Consider the following 13,537-nt stretch of genomic DNA (forward strand, 5'->3'; position numbering starts at 1 on the left):
TGCATAGACAACAAAACATCACTTGCAGAGTATTGATTGCAAATGTGCTTGTTTTAGAGTTGAACGGACGCTGAATAAACATTAGTGGATTAGTTAAATAGGGGACCACAAAGTGCTAATCTTCAGTATTCTATTATAAAGGTATTAGTCATAAAATAGAAAGCAAAGAATTAGATTGAATAATATTACTGGGATAATGAGTTTGATATGCAAATGCATTAAAAAAATTAATGAAATAAAATAAAATGTTCACATGGTGATGGGAATTAAACATCCCACTCAGGTGGGATATTTGAATTCAGATTTATATGGACATTTTTAAACCTCAAAGGGCACCTCTTAAGCAAAATTCACTTTTACATGTTGTTTAAACATAAAAGTGTTGGCAGTGTGTGTACACAACCACCCTATAATGATAAAAAATCCACCTGCTGCTTTTTTAATCCCCATAAATAATAAGCAGTGTCTCAGAACAATTGCTTGCTTGCAGAGTCTGTACAATGTGACATCACATTAACAAGCCCCTCCCACGACCACGCCCTGAGTGAGCCGCACATAATCTGCCATGTTTATCTTCACACTAGAGCATTTTAAATAAGCATTCACATAAGAAATGTCTTCTTATTAGAGCTACAAAAATTATTCACTCAAGAGCAGTGAGTGATTTTCTGTTTTTATTTTGTTTGGGTCATATCAACATTATAGACAGAAGTATAGGGACTGTATATTACGCTGCTGTCACTCAATACAGAGATTGAATATAAACATGCAGTTTCTTTTCTAACTGTTTACCTTCACAGACACAACTGACTGTGTTTTTGCAACTTATGGTTATTTAACATAAACTTGTGTATTTGACAGTTTAAGTGCAATAAGACTTGAAAGAGAACTTAGTGTGACGGAGAACTTAGTGTATCTGTGCGCTTGCTTTGGATGTGTGCCCTCAGAAAACCGTATGTCAGAAGATTAAACTAATGTAGTTTAAAAAACATAACTTCAGCACAATAGACATGATAACCAAAATAAATAGATGTTTTTAGCAGAGTATCTGAGGTATGAGCTGTAAAGGCACAGCCCTGTTCTGGAAAATGGGGCTTATTTGCATATAAAAACAGCCTGTTTCTGCTTCCACTCAAAATAGCCGTTTTCAAAATGATATAATAAATCATCTGTGGAGTTTTTTGAGCGGAAACTTCACAGACACAATCTGGGGACACCAGAAACTTTTATTACATCTTGTAAAAAAGGGGAATAATAGGTGGCTTTTCATCTTAAGTGCTGAATTTGTTAAAAAAAAATTCTTAACATAAAGCAACTTTTCCACATCTTCAGAAAGTTGGTTCAGTCAGACCACCTTTTCTTTTCCCCTTGAGCTTTAGACATTTTTTAAATAGATGGCTCTCAGTGGGTGTTAAGAACTATGATTAAATCAAATATAAATACACAGAACTTGAGAATATTTGCAGCAAATCAAAACTCATAGCTTACTTGTCTCACTGGATTTCCGCTGTCCAATAGCATGCTCGACAGGATGTGGATATTTTCAGAACCGTTTCTTAATTTTTCATATTCACTACAACACACGGCTCTCTCTGGAGCTTATTATTGTAGTTTTCCAGGAGCAACAAGTACTATTTCCATTAAAATCTAATGAAAAATTAATAAAAAAGCAGCCGGCGTGGGATCTACCCCCAGCTGGACAAAGAAAAGGTGGAAAGTCTTCTCTCTATTCTGTCTAGCCACAACAGAAAGTAAAATTTAGATTCTGTTATTTGACAGTGTAACCAGTAACGCATACATAAATACCAGAATGTTCTTTGATGCAAACAGCATCATGGTAAAACGGGTAAACCATCTGCACTCGCAGGATGGCAGGGCTTAATACAGAAGACTCTAATATCCTCACTGTGGAGAGGCATTTAATAAAACAAGTAAATTTATTGCATAACATTGTTGCATAACTGTCTGCTAATAGCCCTGTATCATTTATTCATGGTCAGATGTGTAATGAGTCCTCATTGCTGCTCTGTTTGACCACAGTCGATTCTGAATACATCTACATTAGTTTTTTAAAAGCTTTTATTACAGAACTCTCTCTTTTTTCTGACTAATTGCAGCAGTCTGAGGACATTTTTTTGAAGTTTTGAAAAAACCTAAACTGTATAATTGGCCAATTTCTTTCATAGTTGTGCTAGTTTCACGTCTCCTGTATCACTCAACAATGTCTTTTTTTTCTTACATGATAAAACAATTTAAAGTGGAATCAATATTTTAGAGGTCTTTTTTTCTTCTTCTCTCATGTAGTAGCCACGGGTTCCGAATCACCCTGTCTGGGCTGAGGAAACGGAATTAAACTAAACCACAACATTAACAAAATAATGTATCAAAGTTATTAACGAACTATCAAAATAAAATATAGAAATCAGATAACATAAATAGGAAATAAAAATATGAAAAAGTAGAAAAACTGAACTAAAAATAAAAAATGAAGCGATATAAAAATTTGAAAACATATATAAAACTAAAGATTTAATTGAATTAATCATACAATCTAATTAACTAAATATTAAATTAAAATGAAGAAAAAAATTACAAAATATAAATGAGATCTAGCTATTCAAAATCAGAAAATATAAAAAAAATGAATAGAAATTTATAAAAATAAAATAAATTTGAAAAGTATAGAAAAAATGTACTGCATAAAAATTAAATAAAAATAACAAAATAAAATAAAATAAAATAATAGGTGCACTGACTGATCAATCTGTGAACTGATGGATGTATTGGCATTAGATTGATTAGTAGATGGGTTTTAAATGGATGAATTCATAAACTTCATTCAAAATATTCATCCATTAATTAATCACCTTAGCATGGCATTCTTCCCATCATTCCTTGTACAGCGCAGCTGCCGAGTCTGATAGCCAATGGTGATTTTCCAGGATACTTTGTGGCCTCTTTCATCATAATGATTTTGATTGTAATTCATCTCAGCGTTGCGTTTGATGGTGTATGAAGCTTTGACGGTTTTTTTCCCATCGAGCCCAAAACCAAAGTCCACTGTCGTCTTTCCAACAGGCGCTGTCCCTTTAAGTCTGCAAGGGCTCCAGGGCCCCACCCACAAACTGTAACTGTATTCCTGCTGGTCGGAGGGACAAAGGGCAGGGTGGGCTTTCTCATGGTTACAGGGACGTGTCTGGGTGAGGCTGGGACAGTCTGCTCCTCCATACAGGGGTGCTGCCAGCACGTGTCTGGTGCACTGCTGGAGGGCCGACCCGCAGGTGCGACTGCAGGTGGACCAGTGGGTGAAGGAGGAGACAACGCAGTCGATTGGGCAGGGTAACAAACATGCCTGTTCTCCTTCTGGCACTGCAGAAAATGCTTCACACACATGTTGGCTCACTGTGGTGCCATTGGTACGCTGCACACACACCACATCTCGGCTTTGGACTCCACGCTGAGCGGTCACACATCGACTGGCTGGGAGGAGAGGACTCGGGGTGCAGGGGCCCCAAGGAGACAAGCGCCACTCAAACAGATCCTTTTGCCACTCGCACATCTTCACACACACTCTCTGGTGCGGTGGGCGATCAGACGGAAAGCAGCTGGACTGATGCGTGCTCCAGCCTTCAGAATGGACACACCACACCGAGCGACTCTGCAGCCCAGCCGAACCGCAATCATTGGCCACACATACACCCCACACACCTAGAGGATAAGAAAAGGAGAGGCAGACAGGATATGAAGTGAATTACATTACTATTGTAATCACTGTCTATTAAAGCCCAAAACAGGCACAATGATGAGCCTCTATTCATCTCACTTTAGCACAGAAATACTGTACATTTGGATTCAGCCACACAAGACGGATAATCATATTTAATCATTTTAGAACGTCGCTGTCAAAATAAATAAACTGGAGGGGAAAAGAACGGAAAAAAAATGACAAAAATCTGGATTTTGCAATCTGCTAAGAATATGGAAATAGTGATTCTAACAGACTACTGCAAATCTTTGGAACAGTGTAGAGAATAGAATAGAATATATAAAAGTTTGGGGTCAGTAAGATTTATCTGAAAATAAAAAAATACATAAAATTAATAAAAAATGACATTAAAGATATTGATAATGTTATACAATGTCATACATTTTTGTTTCAAATAAACAAATACATGTTATTTTTAATATTTTCACATTATTAATGTTTTTACTGTTGTGTTACTACCTAAGACTTCTTTCAAAAGTATTAAAATATCTTCCTGAACCTACACTTGTATATAATATAATATAATATAATATAATATAATATAATATAATATAATATAATATAATATAATATAATATAATATAATATAAACCATTTACATGATTGGGGCCATGATTGTTTAATAAATTAATAAAGAATAAGGGTGCAATAAATTTATCAAAAGTAAAAACATAATGTTATCAAATATTTCTGTTTCAATAATTTCTTATTTTAAAATGTTTACAATATTAGTGTTTTACTTTTTTAACGTTTTGATTAAAGTCTTGGTAAACATACAATAATATTTTATCTTCCTGAACCCAAAATTTATAATATAATATAATATAATATAATATAATATAATATAATATAATATAATATAATATAATATAATATAATATAATATAATATAAACCATTTACATGATTGGGGCCATGAGTGTTTAATAAATTAATAAAGAATAAGGGTGCAATAAATTTATCAAAAGTAAAAACATAATGTTTAAAATATTTCTGTTTCAATAATTTCTTATTTTAAAATGTTTACAATATTAGTGTTTTACTTTTTTAACGTTTTGAATAAAGTCTTGGTAAACATACAATAATATTTTATCTTCCTGAACCCAAAATTTATAATATAATATAATATAATATAATATAATATAATATAATATAATAGTGAAAGTTAGAAAAAGGACTGCTTTAAAATAAACTTATTAAAGTATTTTTTGAATAACTATAACCTAAACTATTCCTAAAAAAATCACATCCCCCCATTTTTTTTAAAGAACATACAACAAAGCCATAATTGAGATATTATCAATGTTTTAACAATACTGAACACTTTTTTCCCCAGTATAGTAATAATATGTGACTATATGTGTTTGACTTATAACTAGTTTACAGTTGTTTCCGACCTCACAGCCATGAAAACAATCCTTTGTCATCACTCATGTTAAAATCTACCTGACAACCTAGTGATAAATATTTCAATTCAAAGGCCACTTGTTACAACTGCTTCCATAATCCCCTATTAGAAATGAGGTGACAGAAAGAAAAAGAAGGGATGAGAAGAAAGAGAGGAAAGGCAGAGGAAGCAGATGCTTCAAACACACAGCAAAAGTCTGACATCATTGCTGCTGTTCCTCAGGGGATGTCAAAGACCATGTTTTCCTCATCACACCACTGGTGAGGTCACCAAAGAGACCTGCCATCCTCTAAATGCCACCTAATGCACAACGGAGCAGACAAAAGCCATGTGACAGAGCCATATGGGGTGACATCAGTATACTGTATGAGCTCCGAGGTCAGCCAAACCCCCCTAGTCAAAGCCAAACACACATTTGATCATTAGACTGTCGGTCCTCACAGCGTGCTAATTACTGCTCGTGCGCTCATCCTCCTTACTCAAATATCAATTTACTCGGAGGCAGGGGGTTCAGGTAAAACTTTAACTGCAGAGGCCTGTCCCACAGAGATCTCCCGGCTAATCAGGATTCTGATGGATGGCATGCAGATTATAGACTTTAGATGTGGGAATAATTGCTTTGAACTGAGACGATGAGAGAATAAGCGCCAGGAAAGAGATATTTTTTTTAGTTGTTGTTCTGTTGTTCTCTGTCTGAACTGACAATTTTAGGGGAGAAAATGGAAAAACAAGTAAAATATGAAGCTTTTAACTACCTTTCTACTGGAAGACAGTGTAAACCATGTTACCTGAAATGCAGATCTATATCCATTATATTATTTTTTCATATCCGTATGAAGAAGATTATATATTGATTTGATTTACACTCTAGCATTTTGAACTTTGGGGTTGGTAGGATTTTTTTTATGTTTTTGAAATCTCATGCTCACCAAGGCTATTTGATAAAAAAAAAAAAAAAAAAAAATGCAGTAAAAAAGTATATTTTCAGTGTTGTAAAATAGCCGTTTTCTATTTATATATATCAAGCAGTTCTTTAAACCAATTAAGAACACAATTCATCATTATTATTATTATTTTTTTTAATCTTTAATGTTCATTTAGACAACAATTCTGTTTTGGGGGCCCGAAAAGCAAACTTTTGAAAATGGGTTTCAAAATGATATCATTATCTTTTCGACGTAAACAACAGGAATGCAAATTGTTGAACAGTGTCTTTAAAATAAATAAACGCCTCTTGGTTTGATCTTTTGACATCTAAGGCCACAACATAAAAATTATAAAGAACCCAAATATTCTTTGAAAAGTACATTTTGTTGGAAGACACACACACACACGCACACACCATCACCCTCACAGCTGTGACAAACTTCTACTTTCAGACTGACTTGTATGTCTCACGGGGAGCTGATCCTCTATCTCCCACCGTCTCTCATGTGGTCATCATTGAAACGCAGCAGGCAGGCGGACAGAAACAGAACTGAGATACGAGCAGGACCCTGTCCCATGGTGTCACAGTAACTTAAAGCTGTGAGATGGGATGAGGTCACTCCCAGGGCATCGCAAGCAAAGTCACTGTCGACAAGACTGGGAATGGTTTTACTCAATTTTGGCAGCACAAAGACAGAGATACAGTTTGAACTAGGATATCTTATCTGGGAGAATCCACATTATCAATTTCTATTAACTTGGAAAAAGCAAATTTTGAGTTAAAATTTAAATTGGTTTTCATACAGGTTTTCATTTTTTTGCCCCTGGCAAAACCAATCGGCCTCCACAGCTAGATATATTTCATTAGCACCAATCAGATGCTTTGGTTCAAACACACCCGAGGCAGGTTATTTTCCACTATTCAAACTTTCAAAAGCTTTAATCACCCACAACACACAAGCCTCCCAGAGTTTCCTCTATGGTGGGATTCCTCAGTGGCTGTACTTCCATTATAAAGACCTCCGGCAAGCAACAACACTCTACTGCGGTATAACCTCACTTCAGCATGCTGAAAACAGCTCTGTCTATTGCTCTCTTCCCATATTTTAATTCTTTTTATTCTTTTTGTACTTGGCTGATACTTCTAGTCAAAAACAACTTTAAACAATGCAAAATTATACATTTTCATCAGCACATGTATTCCCAGGCAATCTAGCCTGTGACCTTAGCATTGTTAGCTGCATACTCTGAGATTGTCCAGCCTATAAAATATCAAGCAAACAGCTGTGGAAAGTTTCTTAGTGCTTTAGTGCAATGAATGATTTCACCAAGCACATACTGCAAACAACAGCACTGAAATAAAACTAGGTCTCTCTCATTCTTAGAAATATGATTAGTGTGCATTATAATCAGGGATCTTAAGCTCTTGTGTAATGTGATATTAATCCCACTGTAAGCATCTAATTGACATTATTAGCATCTATTTTAAATATATGTGAACATTTACGATTTGAGGTTGATAAGATTTTTTTCAAGTCTCTTCTGCTCAACAAGGCTGCATTCATTTGATCAAAAATACAGTGAAAACATTATTATTATTTTTTATTTAATTTAATTTAATTTAATTTAATTGTGGTGGCAAAACATAATCAGCAGCCATTACCCCAGCTCTGTCCCACGATCTTATAGAAATTATTCTAATATGCTGATTTTTGTTATTATCAATGTTAAAAACAGTTCTGCTGCTAATACTTTAGTGTTGCAATATATGATTCTTCCATAAATAATAACAGTTTTGTAACAAAAAAAGAAAAGAAAAACAAAAACAAAAAGAAATTAGATATAGATGATATAGATATAGATAAAAAATAGATGACTAAGAGTAGATGCAATGCTAAACCAAATCAGTTTAGCTGAATTAGAGAGTTAAGTATAACTGTAGACTGGCTACCATGCCTTGCTAATGAACAAGTGCATTGGTACTGTACATATGCTACCAAGCATGACTCAACAATTCAACCATTGTTTATGCTGAAACCGATCAAATTATGTATTTATGATGTCTGAAAGTGTCAGGGCCATTAGTGTTGTTTACACATAAAAGAAAACACATTTCCTGACCCAGAGGTCTCTGGAGACGGCAAAATCCTCCCTCAACAGTGTAAAGAAATGTTCTAGTCTGACACTCACACACTTTTTGGATGCATCCTGGGTGAAACAATAGGGCACATGACAGATTAATTACTTGCTGATGGTCACAGATGCAATTACAGTGCTTTTCTGCCTATCACAGACACTTTAGCAAAGGAAATGGAGCCGTTTTTTGGTCTGTCACAGTTCGGTTGGAGTCTGGGGTTAGGACTGGTGGATTCTGACATCTTAAATGTGAAAGGCTTCGGTTCTTGCTCTGGAAAGCAACAATTCTGTGGCATATTTTGGTTTGCTCGAATGTCAAACATGAATGACATGAGTTTACTGTCAGGGTAAACAGGTGTCCTCGCAAATAAAGTTCATTACATTAACTATTGTATGAAAATGACCTAATAACTTCTGACAACTAAAACGTTCAACCACTTTCATTTTGAATAACATGTCTATTGTTTGATCAATTAAAACCTGTAATGAAATGCAATGCATTTTGCTTGTGCTAATTTAAAAGTGTGGCACCATCATCCAAAATGTATCATTCCAAACCCATATGACTTACTTTCTCTTTTTGCCCATAAAATGGAAATCAATAGAGCCCAAAGCACTGAACTCTGTTGATATAAGTATAAATGCATTTCCTGTGAATGCATGTATAAATGTATACACTTTGGAGCTACTATTCAAGTATGAAAGAAATAAGTTTAGTTTGCCAGATTTAGAGATAATGGTCATAAAGATAATGCAATTATCCATTTTAGTCTCTACGTATTTCCAACCTTTTGATAGTCTTTTGTGAACGAGAAACCCACTATGAGAACAATGACTTTTGATTTAATAGGATTCCCATTCATCTCATGACCACCAACTAGGATTTTGTGAAAGGCTCTATGAGTGTGTGTACAGCTGTACATGGTGCTGGTTTCTCCTTGTTCACCCAGTAAATCAATCGAACCGAAAGAATGAAAGAAATGAGTACTTACAGTAATTGATGAATTAAACAGAAGGCAAAAGAAGCACAGTATTCATTGCTAAAGAAGTGCTCAGTTCTTTTCTGTGGGCATTTTCATACAATAAAAAAAAGATTGATTGAAAAAGGAGAAAAAGATTCTCTCTATCTTTTTTTTGAATAGTTTTTCTCATATTCTATCCTCAAAAATGTTTATAGAGTTTATAGAGTGAGAGGTCACCACTGTCTTATAATAAAGGCAGTCAACTTTGATTCTTGGTTCTGTTCATGCCATGTAAAATAAACAAAAAATGTATATACAGTACTGTGCATTTTTGAACATCATGGGGATGTGTTATCAGGGCTTTACTGTTTAAAGTGAATCCTAAGGCACTTGTGAGTTGCAATGTATGTATGAAGAGTGTGGCTGAAAAGGTGGAATGTGGCTAATGCATGAAAGTAATTCCCGCATTAAAGCGCCTTTATGGCTTTTAGTACATGTCTGTTAGCTTTGAGACCACCTTAAGCTAGCCGTCTTCATCTCTTTCTGGAAGGTTAATTTTCACCTTCTTGTTTTGCGAGACAGAGTCATTATCTGTCCAGCTTGTGACGTCAGATAGAAGAACTCCAGGGAAACTGGTTCAAAATGAGGTTTTCAAGCCACCAGAGTGCTTTAAAATGAAGAATTTTCTTCTTTTTTTTTTTTTTTTTTTTGCATGCACACAGTTTTCTAATTTCCAGAACAGGGAAACTAAACAAAATTAAGCACACACACACACACACACACAAAAGGTGAAGAAAATTAGACCTTGAGTACAAAAGCAAGTGTGTAGGTGGACAAATGAACGTTTCTTCATAGACAGTATGAAAGTGGACCCACTTCTTCAGGATGAAACCAGTATCGATTTTACATTCCAGGAATCATCACCCCTGTGGCCCTGCAGATCTGCTCTTCGATCCACACAGCACAAGAGGAAACTCTCTCAGAGTCTCTGAGAACTGATCACTGATACACACAAAACCTCTACATCCTTATCATCACCACTTTGTCCATAAAGCATTTTTACAGTTGCCTTTATCACCACTGGACACCTTTTCATCCATCCATCCATCTGTCCGTCCATCCATCCATCCAATGTTTGAATTTTACAAAGGGAGTCAACCTTTTAAAATAAACTCTCAATTGGTAGCCATACATCAACAAGTTATCATCTTTTAAAACAAAACTGTGATATTAATTAATATTATAATTATTATTATTATTAATTGATTCTGCTGAAATATAAACTTTCTAAAACCAAATTTTTGGGGTCAGTAAGATTTTTTTTTTTTTTTAAAAAGGCTCACCAAGGCTGCATTTGTTTGCATTTATGTATTTATTTACAGCAAAAATGTTGTTATTCAGAATTTTTTTTTTTGCCAATTTAAAATACGTTTTCTATTTTAATATATTTTAAAATACAATTTATTCCTGATGTCAAAATAACATTTTCTACTTTTGTCACCTTTTTTTTTTTTTTTTTTTGCTACTCAAGAAACCTTTCTTATTGTTTTTAATTTGAAAACAGTTGAACTGCTTAATTTTATTTATTATTATGTATTTTTTCTGAAAAGCATGATTCACACATGCAAATAGAAAAAGCACCAGCAAATACATTCACTGTAATTTTTGATCAACACAAATATTTATTTCTTTCAAAAAAAAAAAATATATATATATATATTTGATAATGCACTATTTAATGTATTATTTTCTACTTTATTTATTTGTAATTATAACACCTAAAAATGAACATGCTAAACATATGCTTTTAAAAGTTGTTTTGATTGCCTCCATGTTCAGATCTCATGACCATCCAAATACTTCCTCTCCCTGTTACTGGATACTTTTTCTCATGGAATAATTTCATCTGAACAAGGGCTGTCAGATAAACTAAGCCTCCCACAATTTGGTCCCAGAGAAACTGGGAGATACTCACTTCTGTATTTATTAACTGAGAATGACAGTTGCCTCGTATGAACTTCCTCATATCCATACGTTGGATGGTTTGTCACAAGTTTTGAAGAAGTGCTTAATTGCGGGATCTTAAAATGTAAGCTCACAGTAGCTTGGATGCACCGGACAGCATTAATAGGCCAAGTAATAATCTTCTGTTCTTAGTGAGCTGTCAATCTCACACTTAACAATTGTTGCCATGGCGACATGAGGAATTCTCAGTGCAACTCCAGCTGGATATAAGATTGATCAGACTTCACAGATAACACAGGCAGATGGTCTCACAGTTTTCTGAAGTGCTGTACATACATGCCCGCTGATCCAAGAACTGCGACAACAAGGATCAATATCCAACCTGGAGCATTTTTTATTTTCCACTTCTGTTCTCCTCTATCGAATGCAGAATAGAAATGTGTCATTCACACATCCGATTGTGCGATCCTAAAAAGTGACTTCTTCATCTGGATCTGACCACAGAGAAATGGCAAAAAATGTGTCTGAATTCTCTGGCTCGTTCTGTGGATGGATCCTACAAACACAAGCTGTGTGTTTAGCATTTCTCAAAACCTTGAAATAATGGTTGCATTTTTATCTGTGTGAAGATTTATTCTGTGCACTGTAACAATTAATGCAAAAATGAAAATGATGTCAACTTTTTTTTCTTCTGCAGAGCTCAGAAAGGTGATCATGGCCATTCTTAAAAGCAAGTGAGAACTGGGGTGTCAGGATCCATAAAATGACCAAAAAGCAGCATAAAAGTATCTTGTGTACTATATTCCTATAAGTCTTCTGGAGCCATATGATTGCTTTGGTTTGACAAAAGACCAAATTTTAGTTATTCATGGAAAGCCTTAGCTCCCACTGAGAGATGTATCTGAACAAATCTTTTCAATGAATCGCTTTCATGTGGAAAATAGTGGCCATATTCTTCAAAAATTCCCATTTTGTGTTCTACAGAAGAAAGAAAGCCATACAGGTTTGTACTGTTGCAACATGACAGTGAGTGAATGATGACAGAAACAAGTAATCATGGTAGAATAACACTCATAATTACGCTAGGGGCAACATACATGAATTTCGTCCAAGAAAAAGCTAATGTTGGAAATACTGGTAACCCACCTGTTTTCCAGATGTATTGGCTTCTTTTTGGTGCCTCTGCCAACAGTGGAAGGGACATTAGTGACACATAAAGGAGGGAAGCCCACAGGGAGAAGACAAAGGCAATCCCACCCTTCAGAAATGCCATCTTTTGTCAACCTGTTGGTATCTAACCTGCAGAGAAGAAATATACACAATAGCGAGTTATAGAAATGTAAGAGGTATTTTGTAGATGTCTTATGTTTTGTGGACATTTAGACACCAGGTACAAGAGGTTTGAAGAACACTTGGTCAAAGTCTGTTAAATTTTGGTTTCTAGACCCTTCTTCAATCTAAATATATTATAATTTATCCATCAAGCTCTCAAGGTCTGGGCAAAATAATATTTTATGATATGAGTAATTTTATTTCACGGTAACAATATATATCACAATATAGTTATTGTTTTCTGTTTGATATCGACATTTTTGATTTCATAGAAATGACATAATTCTTGTCAACAAACTCAAGCTCACTGAAGACAAGTAATTAGTCAGTGATTAAATAAGAATAATAAATGACTTACAAGCGATAGGACAAAACTGCTAAAAAAAACTGCAGTAGAACAAATAAGAAATTCTACATAGATTGTACGAAGTAATCAAATAAACAAAACTGCATATTCTTCATTGTGTAAATTAAATATGTACAGTATTTCTTAAATTTAAGTTACAAAAGTGATTTATTCAAGAGCAATGAGAGATTATATCTTTTGTTGTTTGAATGAGAAATGAGTTCTCTTTTGCTGCTGATTGCATTTCAACGGCTTAAAAACACTACTTTTTAAACTGCAATGCTTGAAAACATGTGCAAATGATAAGATTTCATGACCACGTAGCACAGCATTGTCATATGAGAGTGTAAAGCGATTATAATTATAATTATAGTCAAGAATAATTTACTGGATAATATTAATTATGCAGCAATGCTGCATAAACTACATATCAGGCATTTATGTAATGCATCTAATTTGTGCATAACTGGCTGTTATGTTAAATAAAGTTTACTAACTACAGCAAATCAAGTACCTGCACGTCATTGTTGTTGTCTCGCATCCCCTAAGACGCACTGCAATGTCGATCCTGCGTGCAATTCTCAAAACACCCACCAGATAGCGCCATTTATCGGTGAATCCGATATTACAAAACCGATATCCGATTATGATAAAAGGCTTAAATATTGGGGAAAATATAGGTAAATCTATGTATTG

At 34.6% G+C, this 13,537-nt stretch overlaps 1 protein-coding gene across 1 annotated transcript in view; it reads right to left on the bottom strand.

The window, feature by feature from the left end:
- The window catches only part of thsd7bb (thrombospondin, type I, domain containing 7Bb), a 50,086-nt gene that overhangs the window by 24,640 nt on the left and 11,909 nt on the right, over positions 1-13,537 (bottom strand). Inside the window, exons 2-3 of the mRNA XM_052568639.1 lie at positions 12,310-12,462; positions 2,868-3,708 (exon numbers count right to left, since the gene is read on the bottom strand). Coding sequence (XP_052424599.1) covers positions 2,868-3,708; positions 12,310-12,436 — 968 coding nt within the window. The 5' untranslated portion in view covers positions 12,437-12,462. The remainder of the gene's footprint in view (positions 1-2,867; positions 3,709-12,309; positions 12,463-13,537) is intronic.

This window comes from Carassius gibelio, chromosome B11 (genome assembly GCF_023724105.1).
Source record: "Carassius gibelio isolate Cgi1373 ecotype wild population from Czech Republic chromosome B11, carGib1.2-hapl.c, whole genome shotgun sequence".
Taxonomy (NCBI): domain Eukaryota; kingdom Metazoa; phylum Chordata; class Actinopteri; order Cypriniformes; family Cyprinidae; genus Carassius; species Carassius gibelio.